A 20279-nucleotide genomic window follows, 5' to 3' on the forward strand; every position below is an offset into this window, starting at 1 on the left:
TGGTGTGTAATCAAGAACACAGAACTAATTACTGTACATTTTGTTTGTTTGTTTGTTTTTTGTTTTGTTTTGTTTTTTAGTATAAATGTACATAGATATAAAAAATTGTTTGGGTTAGAAGCAGTGAATTTTGTCAGTCTTGAAAATTAAGTTTAAGTCAGGAAAGTATTAGCACCTCGAAGAGACAACTTGTGTGCTATTGCGTAGTGGTTTCCCACTGTGGAGGCACCGTTTCTCTCACCAGGAAAATGGCAGAGGTTTGCATTCGCTCAGTGCCTGGGAGGGCTGAGTTGTTTGCTTAGAAAGCCTGTAGTGCCTATGGCACTTCTAAGCATCCCCTCACAATATAAATGTTTCCTAGGATTGGAAGAAATAGAACCCTTACTTTTCCAGTGGTGTGCTTATTATCAGGATTTACTGTTTGCAAACAACTACTGTAGTAGTAGGGCTTCTTCAGAGAAAAAAGGACTAACTTTTTCCCGGTTTAGATTGCTGTTAAATGAGTAATGTGTTCCTAAACACACATTGTAAGAATCTGTGTATAATGGGGCCTGTATGATGCTTGTATATTTTATGCTATGATTTCCTTTATTAGTAGTACCATCATTATTTTTGTATTAGCTTGTCTCTTGTTTATTATAGTTGCTTTTTCTTCCTCCTTCTGTTTTCTAGGAAATTATTATTTTTTATTTTTTTAAGTAGAGTATATAGTATAATGGCGCCGTTATCTCTGCCTGATGATTCAAAGGGATAGAGCCACAAGAATAAGTAAAAACTGATTGGTATGTTTCTAGCAATGCCATATTACAAGTCTGATGACAAAATATTTCATGTAATTCCTGCCATGCCTTAATCCCAGTGGACTGCTAGAAACATTACAGAATGAATTTCCAGATTTGGTGAACCAACTGTACCATCTGTCCATAGGGACAGAGTTCCCAAGTGCAACTGTCAAATTAATTGTTCAAGAGAAGTGTGACATTGAGGAGATACAACACTTAAAATACTCTTCCTGCATTACTGAGAAGAGGTGTTGGTTTTTTGTTGTTGGTTTGTTGTTGAGGTGGTTGTGTGTTTGTTGTTTTTTTTGTTGCTGTTGTCAAATGATTAACTTTCGCACTGGAGACTGGAGGTGTGATTTTGTTTCTTTCACTGCTTTGCTAACAATGTATCTACAGCAAGTGAGTCGTCTGAGATTTCATACAATCTTTTTTTTTTTTTTAAACTGTGAAAGATCTTTTTGTTAGCCAGGGCACAGTATTTTATGTTCAGGTAAAAACATAGCCATAAGAAACAAGGAAGTCTACAAATTAATCAGGTAGCATGGAGCAAGCAGATGAATAGTGATTTCTAGTTGACTTCTGCATTAAACTATAAGCTGGAAATAAAAGCAGCTTAAAATAATAGTGCTGTGGAAAGACTTGTTGGCTGAGGTACTGAAAACAAATAGTTATCTTAAAATTGTCCAGTTAATAAAGACAAAAATTAGCTGTCTCTCAGTTGGTAGGACTCGGATTACTGAGTAGGACTTGAATAGTGAAGCCACTTGCTGGTCTAACTGCTCTTCAGCATGTGTAAAATTGGATGCATCATAGGTCAAAAGAAAAGTTACAAGTCGTATACTTCAGGTCATGTTTTATATGTGTTGATTAGTACTTTTTGTGGGGTGAGTTTGAATCTCTCACAGTCTAAGTCTCTAAGTCTAAGTCTCACTGTGCTAAGTCTCCCCTTGGAAACTGCTTGAAAGAAACCAGCCAACCAAGTGAAAACATGTAACAGGTAAAACAAAGTCTCTGATTTGGTTGCTCTCAGTGGTCTTTCATCAGTATGTTTCCCGAGATCATTCATATCCAAGTTGGAAGCAAATCACAAAATCATAGAATATCCTGAGTTGGAAGAGACCCACAAGGATCACTGAGTCCAGGTCCTGGCTCCACACAGCATCACCCAAAATCAGACTGTGTGTCCGAGAGTGCTGTCCAAATGCTCCTTGACCTCTGGCAGCTCGGTGCTGTGCCCAGTCCCTGTGCCCGACCACCTCTGGGTGCAGAACCTTTCCCTAACACCAGCCTGACCCTCCCCTGTCCCAGCTCCGTGCTGTTCCCTCGGGTCCTGTCGCTGTCCCCAGAGAGCAGAGCTCAGCGCCTGCCCCTCCGCTCCCCGTGAGGGAGCTGCAGGCCGCCATGAGGCCTCCCCTCATCTCCTCTGCTCTAGGCTGAACAAATTGAGGGCCCTCAGCTGCTCCTCACACACCTTGCCCTCTGGGCCCTTCACCATCTTTGTTCACAGTATGATCTTGGTTGTAAAGATGCCATAGCAGTGCCGAATTCCAACCTGATTACATGAGAAAGCTCCCTGTGTCTTCCTGACAACCTGTGCCTCAAATCAGAACACACAGAAGCATAATTTCTTTGCTTTTCTAAGGTAGGAGGGTTGGAAGAAGATGAATGTTTGTTGAACGAATCACCATCTCAAACCAGTCAGTTAGAGCCCCTAGGAAAGCAAAACTGTGTTGCAGTAACTCGGCACTTGAGGCTGGAGCTGGAATAAAATGTTAGAGCAGGACACTTCGCTCCTCTAACGCAGCACCTTTACTGCACTGATGGAGAGTGCTGTGGAATGGGTGGCCTTGGTCTTTACAAAATGCTTAAACGGTCACTAAGAGAAGAATGGGAGAAGGTGGATCCACAGGTTGTCATCAAGGAGAGAGGACATTTTGGTTCAAACTCAGCTCTAATAGATGTTTAACTACGCACGTGTGTAGTTGCCACTTTTTTGTGTGTCCTTGCAAGACTATGAATTAATTCAGGTCTTGTTTGTAATGAGCAGGTGAGCAGTAATCTATCAGTGCTTCACTACGGTGGGAATTCGTGTTATGGTGAGATTTAATTACAATAATAATGAAGATTTGCTGCCAGTCACTATGCAGGTAATGAAGGATACATGAAGATGAAAGACTGGTGAATCACAGTCAAACACATCCTCAGCTTCTAATAGTTCTAAAAATAAAATTTAGTTATGTTTTTACGTTTTTCAGTAAATTTACATCCTCGAAGTAATCTTTCTAACACATAACGAAAACCATTTCCCATTGCATAAAGGGACAATAAAGGGACAGTCCAGCACAGTGGCAGCACATAACTTATAAGAATTCTTTAAAAAAAAAAAAAAAAAAAAAAAGGAGCTGCATTTCCTCCAAAATGCAACTGCTTATCTGCTTATTTTTCTATTTTCTAGCAGCATTTATGGCATAACAAGCACGGTGTTGGACTGTGGTGCAAGTAAGCAGATTTGTTTTTTCAATCTCAACTTACCTGTTCATTCATCTGCTAAAGTCATTTATTGCTTTGTATATTCCACTATGAACCTTAATTCATATTATGAGATATTTCAGGGCTTTCTGAACACTAAGTATGAGAAAAAGGCAGTTATACCATGTTAACAAGTCTCCATTTTGTATAGCTACAAACAAAAAACCCTGTGCAAAGAAGCACCAGACCCAATTAAAGACAAAATTAAGCGTGCCAGTTCACACAGGTCATTGCATTAGCCTGCCAGCATCATCACAAAGATTTTTAACTTGCTGCTCCAAGGTACTCAGCACCGCATGATTCTCTAACCTCAGTTCTTGTAACTTAATCACTGTGGGTGATACATAAATCTAACAGATATTTCAAAAACTTGCGGCACACTAGTTGTAGTTTTCAAGTACTGACTTACTTCATTGGACTTTAAATAAATAAATTAAAGAATACATTGGTAAATGAAAATATTGGACCATGAAGAAATGTTTGCCTGCAAGCTTTGGTATGTATCTTAGAGGAATGAATAGAGTGGTGTGATGCATAAGCCTTGAAGGTGGTGTGTGCTCATTAACAGAGCCTTAGGAAATTGCTTAAAGAATGGGAAAGGGACCTAGAGTTCTTGGTGCTCCAGTATCTGGTTAATTTATGTATTTTTATGTTAAGTCATACAACGATTTCACTTTTTTTTCTTAGAAGTTGTATTTTTCATAAGGGTCACAACTTTGAAGGGGGACACTCTAAGATATGAGGTAGAAATAATAACAGGAGATTTTCCATCACATCTATGACTATAGATGATAAAATCAACATACTGCTGCATTTGTAAAACCAGTGTTAAAGTTAAGTGTGAGTGAGATAAGTTAAAAGTAGATAATTTTTTGCCATTATGTTTATCATATACATTAGGAAGTATAAATTGTTCTGTGTTCTTCTTGGCATCAATTACAGAAACTGATGAAATGAAAGCACAAATTTCACAGGAAGGATAGTTGGGAATATCTCAAAAAGAATTACCTTACCTCAGTGATTACAAGTCATAGCATGGTTATTCATTTTTAATCCCTTTGCAATCTATCTGCAAGGCTAGATACACCTGGTTGTGCAATATTTTGTTGCTGTGTACCACTCCAAAGAGTTAGCTGTTAGCTGGGTAAATTACGACAGATAACCGGTATTGTTAACTTAAATGGGTCATTCAGCAGAAGGATGAGAGTTTGCTTGAAATCTTAAGATCCTGGTTATTGTCCCAATTTTAGATAGCGCATTAACTGCCTACAGTAGACTTATAGGAGACTTCTGTGATGAAACTCTTAGTGGTTATTAAGGCCTCGAAAATAATGTAGTAACATCTCTGTTTGCATGAGCACTTGCTTAGTGAAAGAATATGTACAGTTTACACACCCACATACCTGTATAAACTCTTGGCATAAGGTAAAGATCTGCATTTTGCTGTAGCTGTATATGTGGCATAGTAGATGTTTAAGTGAAAGGAAAATAAAAATTCTTTTTCTAGGAATGGGATTACATTAGAATAACACTTGGGTTTTCTTTCAGAAAATAAAACTCAGTTGTGAAAGAATGGTTATCTAAAGTCATGGCTTAAACTTTCAGTTGTTTCAGTGCTGACTCTGTGACTCCAAATCTAGGGGCCATGATTCAGAACAGTTCTAAAACTTTTTAAACAATCATGTAATTTAAGAGTATCATGACATAAAAGCATTCTAAATTTGCATTTTAATATTTAATATGAAATTTGTGCTGCTCCAAGTTAGGTTGATTAACATCATCTTGAAAGACTTTGGGAACTTACCGAGTTAAATAATAGAAATATAATCAAATGAGGATTTTCAGAAATTGAGAAATTATGGAAGGAACCAAGGGCTCCAGATGGCTACTAGCAGTTAGCATGGACTGGAGGAATGGTTGGTAATGAAATATTGGTAATGAAATATGGCACCTCTGGGTGATGCAGCTGAAACGTAGCGATGGTAGCAAAGATCCTGCGCAAACATCAGTAAGCCCAGTGCTGGATGGGTTTCTACCGAGTGACAGCCTGTGCTTGGAACTTCCTTGAAAGCTAAAGCTAAGCTTCGGGAACCCAGTGCAAAGCGTAGCTGTATCCAAAGGAAGCCTCCAGCTTTCCCCAGCAGCTTTGGCCAGAGGCATTTGGCTGGGGTGCCGGAGGGATGGCAACCTTGCAGGCCACGTGGCGCGGCCAGGGTGCGGCACGGAGAGCAGCTCTGGGTCGCCCTAGGCTCTGCTCTCAGAGCACGTGCTCACTGGGGCCCAAGTGTATTTGTTAGAGGGCAGGATAAGCCCTTGTGGTGGGGCCAGAGGTCCTTGGGTAGGCCATGAGCATGAATCCGGTCTGCAGGCCAGCTGGGAGCAAAATGGACAGGGCCAGGAGCAGGGCTGGAGGCCAGCCTCCCTCAGCATCACTGGAGCAGGGCTGGGGAGAGCCCCAGGGTCTGGCAGGGGTCCTGGGCCCAGGGGCAGGGTGTTGGAGGGGCACGCGTAAGGCTGGGCAGGGCCTTCAGGGGCTTAGGGTGCCCTTAGGGCCGTGAAATCTCGTGTCTCTAGGGGACTTCTATTCTGCTTATTTATTAATAAATTACTTTGTGCTTCTTTTAAGAGGGTGTTGAGCAACATCTTTCTACAGCTGAAGAAAACACAGGAGAAATAATGATTTTCAACTGCAATGATGCCAAAAAACCACTTTGCTTTCTGTAGAAGAGAGTTTCAAGGGAAGAGTAGAGGAATGTTAAATTTCTCCTTGGAAATCCCCAAACACCAAGGGATTATTAAACACTTGGAGGCAGCTTAGATGGGAAGCCACCAGCTCTGGTAATGTGCACATAGGCTTAATTGGCAGATGTTCAAAACCAAGTGACAGCAGCAAATTTAATGTATTCATACTTGGAGAAAAATTGAGAAAGTGAAAATTTTAGTGTGACATAGACTATGTTTTGAAGTAAACCTCCTTGCTTTCTCCTTTAGTGGGATTATGTTAATGTACATTTAATATTAGTGGAAGTAGGGACCACTTTAAAAATACATTTGTTCTATTTATTACACGTGATAAAAGCCAGCAGACTGCAAAAGGAGCTGTAAATGCCTAATATCCATTTATTAGCTCAGACGCTGTTCAGTCATGCTGGTTTTTATAGTGAGGGCATGTTGATTTCCACTTAGATACAGATGACTAGAAACCTTAGTATCAGCAGCTGTAATCAAAGAGCACAGTCCCAAAGTGGCAGGAAAAACACATGGATGTACTTAAAAACTCTTTATGAAATGATTCACAAACCACGAATATGTAATATTTAAGAAGCTAATCTCCCTAACCAACCTAGAGTGATTTTGTCAACAGGTCACAAACAGGAGGGTAAGTGTTTCTTCACAGGGTTTTAGAAGTTTTATGGTAGAATGCTTTCTGCTCCAGGAGTTGAGGAGAGAGACGAGAAGAAAGAGCATTTTGCATTTGTAATGCAGTCTCCTCAGGTAGGCATTTCTGCATACGTACTCAGTTAATAATGGTAAAAATCTTCCAACAGACTCTTAGTGGTCTGAATAAATCAGCAGAATCTCTGAGCTTCGTGCTCTTTCTATAGGAGTTTGTCGCTCTGGATCTGTTCAGCAACTTAATGATTAGATTTCACTGTTGTGGCATTGTAGCTATTTTAATAAATAATCAATACTTGATTATAATTAGGTCACATTCTACAAAAAATGGGAGCTGAAAATCAGGCTGATTTTGTAAGCTATATAGAACAAAATGACTACTAGATGAAAAAAGTATAAGCCTATTTCCATAAGGAGAGAACTGGGAGAGGGTAAAACAGATTTTTATGAGGTCTGGGGGAGGAGAAGCTTCACTCCTATTTGGTAGGGCTGCCCTCTAGTGCACTGCAGGCTAAAGGCAGCAGATTTTTCCGTTAGTAATGGGGTTCCCTGTGCAAGATAACAGGGCATTTGGACACATGATTATGCCTGAGGAAAAAAAATAATATATGTATATATGTAAATATCTAAAATATATTAGTGCCATCTTGTGTTGCTTCTGTTTGTGTCAAGATAGCTGATGAAAAATTAACTTCTTACTGTTCATTTTTCTCTTAAGAAAAACAACATTTTTAAGAAAGCATGTCAAAAATTTGTTGTTTTTCAGAAAGTTTTCAGTAAGAAAATGCTCAAATCGGTCAAGTCTGTTGTGCATTGTAATGTTGCTGTTCTTTAACTAAAATTCCCTGACAGTCAGGAGCTGCAGCTGGAGTTCACAAGAGTGAGAAGGGGCCATATCCTGATCCATCACAACTGCCTTGCACCTGGTGCCTAGCAGGAAAGAGCCGTAATCCCTGCATATTTGGCTTCTCCCTTCAGGAAGAATTTTCCAGATATCTTGTAACTGTCTTAGCAACTCTTGGTGCATTAGACTTGTGCAGGCTTTGCTGCTTGGGATGCATTTCTGAAGCATGAGATTTTAAACAGCTGGGGATGTGCTGGAAGATGGATCTGTAGGATCCAGTGCAAAGTCATAGAGGAGTACTGGGACTGCTCTGGTTTGTGACAGCCCGTCATAACCAGTGGTGACTTGGTGACCCAGGAGCTGCAGAAGTGGCTGAGCTAGCCTAGCTGCTGCGTGCGGCTATACAGATGTGTGGGGTCTGTGCTGTAATTCACATGCCATACGTGCCATCCGTGTGCACTTCAGGTAGTGATGGTGCAAAGCAGGTGGCAGTCACTTGGTCCAAATCATGCATCTCCCGGATGAGTGAATGAGGAGGCAGAGCAGAATATCGCACCCAGGTGTTACGTGTTTATATCCTTAACTTGAAGCACAAATATTAAAGGTCATTCAGTGTCACCATAAATCAAAAATCTATTATTGTCTCTGAAGCCCATTGAAGTTTACAAGTTAATTTCATGCTGGAACTGCTGTACTGCAGATATTGTTTTGCGCAGTTGTCCTGTGTTGCCCTCCCACGTCGGCAGCCGCCACCTGTCGGGGAGCACCTTCTTTGGTTTTAGTTCATAACTGCTAGTGACTGTCTTAATGGTTTTTAAATTACATATTGATTTGCTTCTTAATGCCTTTCCTCCCCCATGCTTGTTTCTCCTCATTGGCATTCCTAGATGTATATCTTAGTTCACCAACATTTTTGTTCATCGTTTTCATATTATCTGCAGGCTAGTCAGTATTTGTTTCCTCAAGCCCTTTTGATAAATAACAGCCCTTCAAATCTTGTGAATGGGATGTGTCTTGTTCAGAGTGCGAGGAAGTTGGTCAGCAAGTGGCATCACTCAGGAGCTGAGGGAGGCATCAGAGTTAATAAATGAATTTTCATCAAGAAATCTCATGATACTTCTTCATTTGATTTTGAGACTACGACTGTGGATTCTCTGAAATGACAGTATTTGAGCATACCTCCCATATTGTGCTTCCTTGTTGCTTTAGATTCTTACACATGCAAGGGAAAGGAGTAAGGGCTTGTGCTGTCCTGCTTTCATGTGTTCCCCAGTGTGAGCAATGTGAAACAAAGGGAAACAAAAAGTGGTGCGAGATGAGGAACTGTGGTAGGAAGAGAGCTTTGGGTTGTTATGCTTTGACTCTGACCCCGTTGTGTAAACAAAGACATGCAAAAATACAATAAATCTTCAGCTAGATGAGCAGTGACATAAAGGCAATTTTGTACTTATATATAAATACGTGGCTGCTATTACCTTACTGTCAAAATACGCAGCCAAGTATTTCAAAGCAAGGTATGCAGAGAATCCATTAACTGCATTTCCCATTTGCTGTTCTTTGTGTGTTTGATAGTTAATAGCAGCCTGGATTTATATGGATGAAGCAGTGGACTGTGAAAGGTTGGAAGACACCACGGTTTGGCCACGAGGGTATCTGCAGGATTATGCCATAGTTTTTAAGAGGTAACTCCACAAAGTGGCAGTAAAAAGTAGTGTAAGATTGCCATCCCACTCCTAAACTGTGGTTATTGATTGCATCCATAAGCCACATACATGTCAGTGCAAAGCTGTTTTTGTGGTGTTTCAGCAGAAGCCTTCAGATGTAGAGTCATCTTCAATTATGTAGCTGTGCAGGAGTATGCCACTCCATGTCCTTGGTCTCCAGTCATGGCAAGGCCCAGTACTTTCTCTAAAATGTTGTATTTTTGCCCCAAATCCCTCTCATCAAAGCCTGAAAACTGCATCTCTGCATGCATCTGGGGAGTCCTCCGTGCAGGCCACTTCTCAATGTGAAGTCTGGCGTGGTGCAGAAAAACAAACTGGGAGGACTGATGGCAGGGGCATGGGGGATCATGCCTGTGATCTTGAGCTGTTTTTTTAAAAAATGTGGAGTTTGGTTTCTTTCTATACTCTAACAGAATCAGATGTAGACTGTATTCCATCCTCGATGTTGGTGCTTTTTAGTTGGTTTTAGCTGGTGCAATAGTTTCTTTTTGTGACCTTTCTGATGCCTTTAAGTGCCCATAATATGTGAAGAGAAATGATACCACTTGAAGGAGATGAAAATACGAGGAGGAAACGAATTTCCCCAACACGCCTGTAACAAAACCGCTACTTCCTGCATGGGAAATAGCCCAGAAGGGTCGTCTTTTTCCTCCTGCCACTGAACAAAGACTTCTACTAGAATAAAGAAAGCATTACAACCAATAATGCACTTCCCATGCCATCTGCGTGTTCCACGTGTATGCCTTCTGCCTGCAGAAGTTCCCTTTCTGCTTCTGGCAGTTATTTGTCAGAGGCATTGTGGTGAGCATATGAGACTTGATCACCTGTCTGTAATGTCAGTCTTGCTCTCTCTGAAGTGTATTTATTGCAGCTGTGTGATGGGAAGACATAATTCTTGTGAGGAACTTTCATTGTGATAAAAGCGAGAACATGTAAGTTTGAATTCTGCTGTATAAAACAAGTAGCTGCTTTAGGGGTTGGGAAGAGAGGATCCAGGAAGAAAAGCACGTGGAGCTGCTCTGTTTAGGTATGGCTGAAGTATTTCGTGTCTGGTTGCTTGGCTTGGGTAAGGTTTATGAGGCACAATCATGCATAAAGCTCCGCTCAGAGGAGAGGTGAGTTAGGACAGGAAGCCTTCTGCTTTTCTACTTTGTGCTACACTTTGTATTATATATATACATATATATACATACATACATATATATATATATTATATAATATACACTGTGTATATTTTGTGTTGATCCATGTATCTTGAAAAATAGGTGTAGGAATTAGAATGACTTAGTCATTTTTCTATAGCAGAGCATGTAGTGTATCATCTTTCAACAGGATTAGGCTTTCCAGTACTGTAAGTTGCAGACTTTTGGGTGCTCAGTTGCACAGAAGATAACAAAAACATCACATGGTGATTCCCCCAGATTCCCCCAGAATGAGCAAGCAGCAGAGTGCAATCTGCTGCTGCTGTGCCAAGGAACAAAGAGTAGACATGGCTGTGGCTGTGCAGGTGCAGAGAGAGACATTTTTTAAAAAAGGCTGAGCTATTCCAGAAAACGTGAAGTCATTGTAAGTACCATACTGGTTGTTGGTTCAGATGGAGTCTTCATGCGGAAGGACAGAACCTGTCTTCTCTGTGACAGTGTGGTCTGTAAAAGGTTATACCTCTCACTGAAAAACTTGAGGGCCTACAAAACAAAACACTTCCAAATACTGGGATTTATGCAGCGGTAGTGCGTGTGCATGCATCATTGTATGATGCTCCTCAGACAATACTCGAGATTACTTTTTATGTGCCACCTTTTGCTGCTGGTTTTCTGTACGCAGAGCTACTTGGTGTCAGCTTCAAATGAATAAACTCTGCATCTTTTCTTTGAGGTAGAATGGGCTGTGAATGGAGTCTGACAGGGGGAGATTGCTGTGTGATGTTGGCTTCTTTGCCACTGAGCTGCACTGCTCTGGAGTGGAATTTCAGGGACCAAAGCAGAACAAAGGATGGCTTATTTTACAAACCTGGTGTCACTTTGAAGAGTCCAGGGGAGCAAAATTGTTTATATAAATTATTCTTTGGTTTTACGTTCTTAATTGAAGTAAATTATCTTCTTGCAAACAGGTCAAGAATTTGAAAGAAAAAGATTCAATGCCTGTAATTCCATACAGAAATGCTAATCTGTTTGAATGTGAATGTTTTTCCAAATTCTATTCTTTTGAATGCTCTCCTAGTTTGAATTGCCTAGTTGTCGCTTTTTATTTTAATTTGATGGTCCAATTGTCTCTTTGAAAAACTGAAAATCGGTGAAAATGCATTTCCAATGCATTGAAGGCTTGAATTGCAGACCTTTCAGCAGAACATAACGCATTAATTTTTCAGGCCTGTATTACATGGGTTTGTAACAGTGATTTCTTCATAGATGTTTATTACCTCTGATGAAATATATATGTAGGTTTTAAATGCTAATGTAGCGCACAGGCCAGCATCAGCATGTAGCATTTGCAGCATGAAGATCTGTAACAACAGGTAGAAGCATCTGTGTGTAAATACTGAGTAGCTGTGTTTGTGTGGGTAGCCCAGCAGGTGGGTGGCACCTGTGTTCTGCTTTAAGGCAGGGGAGGAAGTCTCCTTTTCCTTTGTGGATCAGTAAAGTCACTCCTCTGTGCTGAAGGCATATCGTGCTTCTTACTTGTTCTGGATTTTCTCTGTAGCAGGGAAAACCAAAATCTGCTATCCATCTGTGCAAAACTGGACGTAGTAGTACACAAAAATGAATAAATCTGTTCTCAAAAGAATTCATGCTAGGAAGGTGGCTCTACAGAAGAAACTGAAATAGTTTTATTATAAGAATAAACATTGTGATTTAAAGATGTGTGTTTAATTTTTTATTTTTAAAGAACACACGTATTTTCTGGGCCTCACTGTGAGAGGACATTGGCAAAAATGAATTCCTGACAACTTAGGGTGGGAACAATGAATGAGTTTCTGGAACAGCCAGTGATGGTGGCTGAGTTTCTAAATTTCCACAGCCCCTGATGCGTGGGGTGAACACGTCGGTGAAAGCAGCGTGTATCTCTCTGCTCACATCTACCTTGGTGCAAGCTGGCGCAGCGCGTGTGGGCTGCAGGTCCTCTAGTCCCACCCAGCCTGGTGTTTGGCAGGGGTTCTCTATCGCACATGGATGCACCCATGAATGTATGCGCACACACAGCTGTGTGCACGTCTATAGGTGCCAAGGTATACTTAGGTGCATGCACACGTGTTATTGTGACAATGGCATTGGGCTTAACCCAAGCCTTTGAAGCTGGTTTTTGACAGCATATGCATCTGTCTGCAGAACAATGTATTAGGCTCTTGTGAAGTGTTGATATTAATCTGATGTTATGTTTTCCCCTCATTTATTGCATATTAGAGGTAACGCACACTGTCAAGCAACAGCAAGCTCATTCATTTTAGAAAATTAGCAAAGCCACGTTGTGGCCCACTGCTTGAGAAACAGCTGTCATGGAAATCTCTGCTTTGTTTACTTGTGAGACTGTGTGTTTTTCTGCAGAATTCCCTTCTGTTGATCTGTCTCATATGAATATGTTGTTTTGAAACTTTGGCATCTTCCCCTTCTGTGCTAGTTTTGTTTGGTGGTAATGGAATTGAGAGCCAAGAGGGACTCTGAATGGCAAATAGGTTTCCTAATTAAGAGGGAGTGATTGGGTAGAATTTCAAAGATTGGTTGTGAATGTGTCTATACTTTTGTTTAAACTTCAGCACTAAACTCTTAATTATGTTTTGCAGGATATGAATGATTACTCGCCGGTATTTAGCAAAAAGCTCTACAGGGGAATGGTTGCTCCTGATGCAGTCAAGGGCACTGTTATCACTACTGTTTCAGCTGAGGATCAAGATCCTCCGGTAAGCAAAAAGGTTCCATTAATACTCTGCACCCAAGAGGGAGAAATCTTTAACCCTCATAAGCGACCTAACTCTCTCAACAACAAAGGTGATTATTATGAGTTTCACAGAGCAGTAACTCATATATTTTTTGTCAGCCTTTTTGGACAGAGGCTGCATGTAAAACAATGGTTTCTGAAGCTGGCACATAAGTGATACAGCTCCTTTCTGACAGGAAGAGGTTTGAAAACCACTTCATTCAACTTCCCAGTGTCAGATGAATTACAGGAATAGGAAAGAACGGATGTCATGGCTGTCTTTTGTACAATTGTGCAGCTTAACAGGGAAACAAAATACAGCTTTTTAAGATTGTTACCTTGATTTGCAGTCATTGTGCATTCCTAGTCTGAGACATCATAGGGTCATGGGGATGGGGAACTGCACAGCCCACCAGCTGGTTTTATTGGATATGTAGTATTTGAACAGACTGGTGTTGTTTTGGGGATAAAGTTTATTTTTGCCACTGACTTTTATCACTGTTCCCTAGTGAAGCACTTGATTGACAGAACTGAACACATATTTTTGACTTGTTAGCTGTTCTGAAGGGTAATATCAATTTTTGTAATCAGAGGTTGATGAACATTGGTGACCAGATGATACACTGAGGACAATAAAAGCCCAAGATGTTCTGCCAGCCAGGTTTAATTTTTAATTGTTAGTGTTTGGCATATTAAGGGGAGTAATCCTCAGGGAAAAGTGTTCAGAGTGAATGTGCCATGCACATTAAAAGATGATGGCAGTGCTTTGACACAAATCAACTGTAGCTTAGCTAAATATGTTTCATAGTACTTTATTTACCACTCAAGGACAGAAATGCTGAAGCAGTGTTTCTGTAAGGACAGTCCTGCTATCCCTTTGTAAAAAGTCCTAACACAAGGGTAAGTAAATTCACTGCAGGTGGTGTCTATCAGCTGCATATTACTGAACCTGGAGATATTAAAATAGTTAATATTTGCTGAAGATCTGGACTATCGTTTGTCTAAAATATATATAAGAATATGATATCAACCTGTAGGTCAAAAATAGCAATTGTTATCAATAAATAGTTTTACAGTGTACTTGAGGAATGCAGCAGCAGAGGACATACACGTTATTTCAGCAGTAGATGAAATAGAGAGCTGTGTCTTAAATGGCCAGTGTTGGGCAATTTCCAGGGGAATATTAAGAGAAGGAAGCGTTAATTTCTCCATGGAAGTAGTCTTCCAGGCCATGACACTGCTGTGAAGGTAACAAGCCTCAGCACCCATGAAGATCATGGACATGCATGATGAAGCTGGGGTTTTGAGGATCTTAGTTTTGCTTTAGGCACTGCAGTTACACCCACAACACCCAGTTCCATTTTGGATTGTAACCTTTATGTGTAAGCAAAGGGAAGTATCTCTAGTAGCCTTGTAGAAATCTACAGAGTAGAAATTCCCGCTCTAGCTATTCACAGAGTTTAGTAAGTGTTCATATTTTTGTGGCTTGTGTACACTCTTGCTGCACCTTTTGCTCCCTTTTTGCTCTGTGGAACTACAGTACTTTTGTCTGATTTTTTTCACTGTTCCTTGGGGATCTCCAGGCCAAGGTGTCCACCATCATCTTAGTCATTGTTTAAAACTGAAACTTACAGTGGAAATTAGAGTTGATGGCTCAGACTTTATTTGCTGGGAAATAATTTTAAATTTATTTAAGATAATATCCTGTAACTATGTGATCTAAACTAAGCTTTGATTCTACTTTCTGAATGTTTTTTTTACTGGCACATTTCATATATGTCTTATTCTTCCATATATTTGGTGCAGTAACATGGGTGCAGAATTTCTGGGTGGCATTAGAAGCCAGCAGGGTTTATGCTTACACTATATGGCACAAAGGTATTACCTTATTTTGCCAACATTTCTTCCTGAATAATAATGCACTCTGTTACCATAGTACTACCATCAAATTAGTAAGCTTTGCCTTCATAAACATGGGTCTGAATTGCATTCAGCATTTCAGGGAGTTCAGCGGATGGGTGTTAGCTGGAGAAAATTCTCTGTTGCTCTCCCTAGGAATGAGTTGGAAACCAGGCAGGTAGGAAACTCCATTTTCATTAAAGAGCTTTCATCCTCAGCAGTTAGCAGGAAATAATTCAACAGGAAACGCTGCCCATATCACAAGTGGAGCTGCTTTAGAGTGATCTGCCAGTGGAGAGGGGGGAAAACTTGCTTTCCATGACTGTTGAAAGAGCTTTTTTTTTTTTTTTTTTTTGACAGTCAAAATCAGCCAGTGATAAAGTTCTAAATTCATCAGTAACACTTCTATAGACCTGGTTCTGCCTGTAGCATCAGTACGCATTTGTCCTAGCAGGTTATCTCACTGACCTCTGAGAAAAGCATGCAGAAAAGGATGCTAAGGATCAGTGAAATAGGACAAAAATCAGAATTTCTCTTTCATGGAATTAGTGGAAATTTCAACACAAATGAGTTATTGGGATATATATTATAAAATATATATTATATTATAAAAATATATTTTTATATATTCATTGCTGCTAGAGAATCAGTTTTTAACTTGATTTTTTATGCAGGTTTTATTTAATATTATCTGTTGCCTTACAATAAGATTATTTTGGTCTTGATGAAGGATTTGCCCATTCTGATATAATCTCCATTTTGTGATTCCCTAGATTAATGTGTCTAAACTTTAGGGAATAAGATATTACCAAAACAGTTGATGAAACAAAACAGTCTCTAACTGATTAATAATGTATTTGTAACCTTTCTTAGTTCTGTGGAATCTGCATTTTATAATGCAAAGTTATGTCAGTTTCTCATCTAAAAAACAAACAACACAAAAAAAAAATAATCCTACTAGCCCATCAAACTGTCAGCAGATTTTTTACTTAGAATTATGTTTAGCCCTTTATCCTTCTGCAGTCTCTCCAGTTCTAACATTTCTATCACTGTCAGATGGACAGATAAATGTAGAAATTGATCATGAGTAAGCTTCCCCACTCTTACAGTGGGTAATAATGGCCATCCTTAGGTAGCATGAGAATGGGAGAATATAAAACCAGACTAAAGCACTTATGTCTCCCAGATTCCTTTCTTGTGATTTCCTCATGTATTTATATAGATTTATTTTTTTCTGATTTTGAGTGTTTTGTATTTGAAAGATGTGAGGATTGCTTGTATTTCTGTAGAGAAATTGATGCACATACATGAGAGAAATCAAAATCACTGAATGCTGGATCCTGCTTATTACCACTATAATAGGCATAAATGCAGGTAACAATGTGAAGATTTTGAAGTCTTCAAAATCAACTGTTGCATTGAAATTGTGTAATTTTCTTAAATGAAGCATACAAACCTGATGCCTGTAACATTAAGCCACCAGTAGAATGCAAGTGTTGATAATAGGATTGGTTTGGTCACAACAAACATCGATTTCTGATTACTACTACTAAGTGCTCATTTAATACAAAAATCACCTGTGCTAGATTCAAATGCTCCCAAGTAGAAACCTCATTATGTTTTCATTTTAACCTTTGGATTTCAAAGTGATCAAAGAACTCTTGGCCTGAAGGCATGAGATATCTCTGATAGTTATTCCTTCAGTGTCCTAGTGAAATGTCAATTAAAACATAGAAACCAGTGCTTTTCTCTAAAGGACATAATAGGATTTGAAGGGTTTTCTTGAGCAAATGTCAGTTTCAGTTCTAACCATTTTCTCCTTTCTTTCCTTTTCCAGTTTGAATTCACTTTTTGTGTGTGTGTGGTAACTGAGAATATAAACTATTTTTAAGAAGTTACTTTTCATGCTTGCATTAAAAACCCTTGATTTGAATTACCACTCTGGTCGTTGAAATCTGGTACATTTGGTTTCACATACGTTTCAGGAAGCATGTTAGATCAACTTACGTCCTTTTGTTTGTTGGAATGATCCATAGTATATTTTTCTCCAGTTTTAAACAGTTTTATGGTATGTGATCTTTCAAGTTACTTCATACATCATACTGTTGCTCACACTGTGTTTCCCAGACCAGCTTTCCTCTAATTCTTGACACGTGTACGGGTAAAGGGTAACAAAATGCATAAAGCAACAAAAGCAGGCCAAGGGAGGCATAGGGAGTTGTGGTAGTAGAGCAGAGCCCTGGTGGCATGACTGCTGAGGAGAAGCTTTAGTACATCTTCAGTTCTTTCTAAATAACTGGTAAACCTTACTAAAATACAAATCTTGAACTTTAAAACACTTTTAGACCACTTGCAGGAAGCTGTCCTCTTTGTGTGGGGGCTACTGTGAAGAAGCAGATGGGGGAAGCATCCCAGCCTCTGTGTAAATAGGGTGGGGGGGGTGACACCTCTGTGTCAGGACAGAGCAGACAGTTGTGCGCAGGATTTCCCTCATGCGTCATCTTGAGCTTTCCTTCCAGAATGGTTGTCCATCTGGAACTAAAGGACTAAGTAAAATACACGATTTTTCCACTGTTAAACTATGTTCTTTGTTTCCTGTAAGAACTCCATTGACTATTAGAATTTAATTTCCCAACCGAATCCTGTTTTGAAAACAGTGATCTGACCAAAGGATGAAGTCAAAAGCGAGTAACAGTGCAAGCAGGTATCCTGTGAGGTCCATAACTATTTGTGTGGCTGGAAAACACAGACATGTTACATCTCTACTGGATGTGCCAAATAAATGCTTCATGCAACTAAAGTAGATATGATAATATCCTATAGGAAAAAAAAAAAAGAATTATCTGTAAAATAGGGAATGAAAATAAAACCAAGATCCGAGACCACCAGTGGAAAAAAAAAAAAAAGAAAAAAAAAGCCTGGAGTTACAGGCATAGCTGAGCATAAAAGAGCATAAAAAGAGCATAAAAGAGAAGAGTCTAAGGCTGCAAAGTAATAAAGAAAATTCCATCAATGGAGACAGAAAGGAGTAAATGAGTCCTTGTACAGATGATAATCAGACATTTGCTTTGGGGCATGTTAGTGTGGACTAAGGGGTAGTGAGAAAGAAGGATGCCCAGTTACTGGAGTTTCTGAGACAGCTCCTCACGCTTAGCCACAATTATATTTAATCAAATGTAGAGTTTTGAACCAGCATCTGTATGCCCTGCTTTGCTTTAGATAACCCAAATGTACACAGCTTTGGTTTCACCCAGAGATGTTCTCCAGTCTGTTTAGTGAGAGATACCTGCAGACCCCAAGGCTTAGATGAAGCCGGTGTCTGACTCTCATCAACACTTCTGAATTTTATCAGCACAGTCTTTAGTATCCCGAGCTAGCAAACATCTGTTCTTTGGGCAGGTAGATGACGTTTTATAGCTGGTGAGATATGAAGCGTACATCAGGGCTGTAACAGATGCATAAAGCCCTCTACCCTACGTCGCTCGATGCAATCAGATGCTGGAGAGTCCTCAGGACTGCTTTCAGTTCCCCTGTTTGTAATAATACTTCTGCTCTCAGTGCTCAGTCTGAGAGCTTAGCTCTCAAGGAATTATGAGTGGCCAGCACAAGACACAGCTTCTTAAAATGCTTCAGGGGTGGCAGCCAAAAATGTGTGGAATTGGTGTCTAGACAACACTTCGGCCATCTGGGTGAGTCATGCTTGGCAGCTGAACAGAGACACGGCTGAAACTGCTTTTAAACAGCCTCCCTCTTACTTCTATTCCTTCCTTCCACGTTGGGTTTGGATGTGACTTAAACCAAAAATAAATGCTAAGCCATGCTGTACATCGTCACAGGGTATCTTCGTTTCCTACACACACTAATGAATAGTCTGACTTCAAATGGCATGGGGCAATCTGTTCAGGAGCAAGAGAGGGGAAAGCAAAAAGGACTTGGCTCTGTGGAATGACAGCAAAGCAGTGGCTTGACTTGAAACTTTAGGGGTTAAACCTCATTGAGTGGGAAGGTTTTGATGATGAGAAAGGACTTTAAAATTGTTTTATTTCCAGTTACGTACAAAAGTTTTTTTAAGGAGATAATTGCATGTGGAGGGATTTGAATGTTGGTTGCATTAAGCTTGTCCTTTTTGTTTGTCAAAGGCAGTACATCCTGTACAGATGGCCATGCACATACCGAAGTTAGCTATTCAAGGACACCCGAGATCATCCCTGGGGAGAAAAAGAAGAGTTTTATTCATTGTGATTAGTTTATGCTTTATTGAAGTGATATGGTGATGAAAGATGCCAGATGATTATAATCATTTTTTCAAGGAGCTTAACTCTCCAAATATTGCGAAAGGAGAGCATCTTGAGCTATGTGATAGGTGCTTGGTTTAATTATCAGGAGGTGAATATTTCCAGGACTGATATATCAGGAGGTGCATGCTTTTCCTGTATAGGCCTTTTTTACGTAGGCCATCACTGTAAAAGCTGGAATATTTATTTCGTGGGCAATTCCCCTGCATATTCTGATTTTGTTGATTTGAAATGTCAATAGAAACAGATGCAGAATGCTAATTTTAATGACCAGTCAGCTTCCAGAGCTCCAGAACATCCAGTCTAATGGTTTATCCAGTCTCGTAACACCTTGTAAAGTTTGTGATCAGTGGAGCTATTTTGTCAGATTGAGAGTAATTGTCCTTATTGTTTTACAGCACCCACTGAAAGTGCGATGCTAACAGATATTTAATTAGAGATTTAACAGATACTTAATTAGAGATAAAAACATTTTCAGATAGTCCAGGGCTTGATCTTTTATAAACTATTACTGTTGAATATCATAGTGTCTGCTGGAGATTAGCATAAGGGAAACATGCTGCAAAATCAGTAAGCTCTTAAAGGAATTTTATCTTGTGGCTTTAAAAGTTTATACTCTTTTTGTGTTCAGCTTGTTATTAATTCAGAATTTCCAGAATTAATCCAGACTTGCAGACACTTTCATTGAGTTACATACTAAAGAATAAAATAATTCAAATTTTAGAACTTATATAAAATTATAAAATGGTAATGACTGGTAAATGAGAGAGTAAATACGTGTGAGTGCACTATTAACAATCCATAGTTGGTAGGAGACCCACCAAAGTCAATTGCTCACCTTGTGGACTGGCCCATCTTTAATGGTAACTGTCGCGTGTTGGTTTGTTAAAAGAACACT

At 39.7% G+C, this 20279-nt stretch overlaps 1 protein-coding gene across 12 annotated transcripts in view; it reads left to right on the forward strand.

The window, feature by feature from the left end:
• PCDH15 (protocadherin related 15) overlaps positions 1–20279 on the forward strand; it is a 738374-nt gene that overhangs the window by 617360 nt on the left and 100735 nt on the right. For all 12 annotated transcript variants that reach the window (XM_040563492.1, XM_040563503.1, XM_040563491.1 and 9 more), the window contains one exon: positions 13054–13170. In XM_040563492.1, the coding sequence (XP_040419426.1) occupies positions 13054–13170 (117 nt within the window). The remainder of the gene's footprint in view (positions 1–13053; positions 13171–20279) is intronic.

The sequence above is a fragment of the Cygnus olor genome, chromosome 7 (genome assembly GCF_009769625.2).
Source record: "Cygnus olor isolate bCygOlo1 chromosome 7, bCygOlo1.pri.v2, whole genome shotgun sequence".
Taxonomy (NCBI): domain Eukaryota; kingdom Metazoa; phylum Chordata; class Aves; order Anseriformes; family Anatidae; genus Cygnus; species Cygnus olor.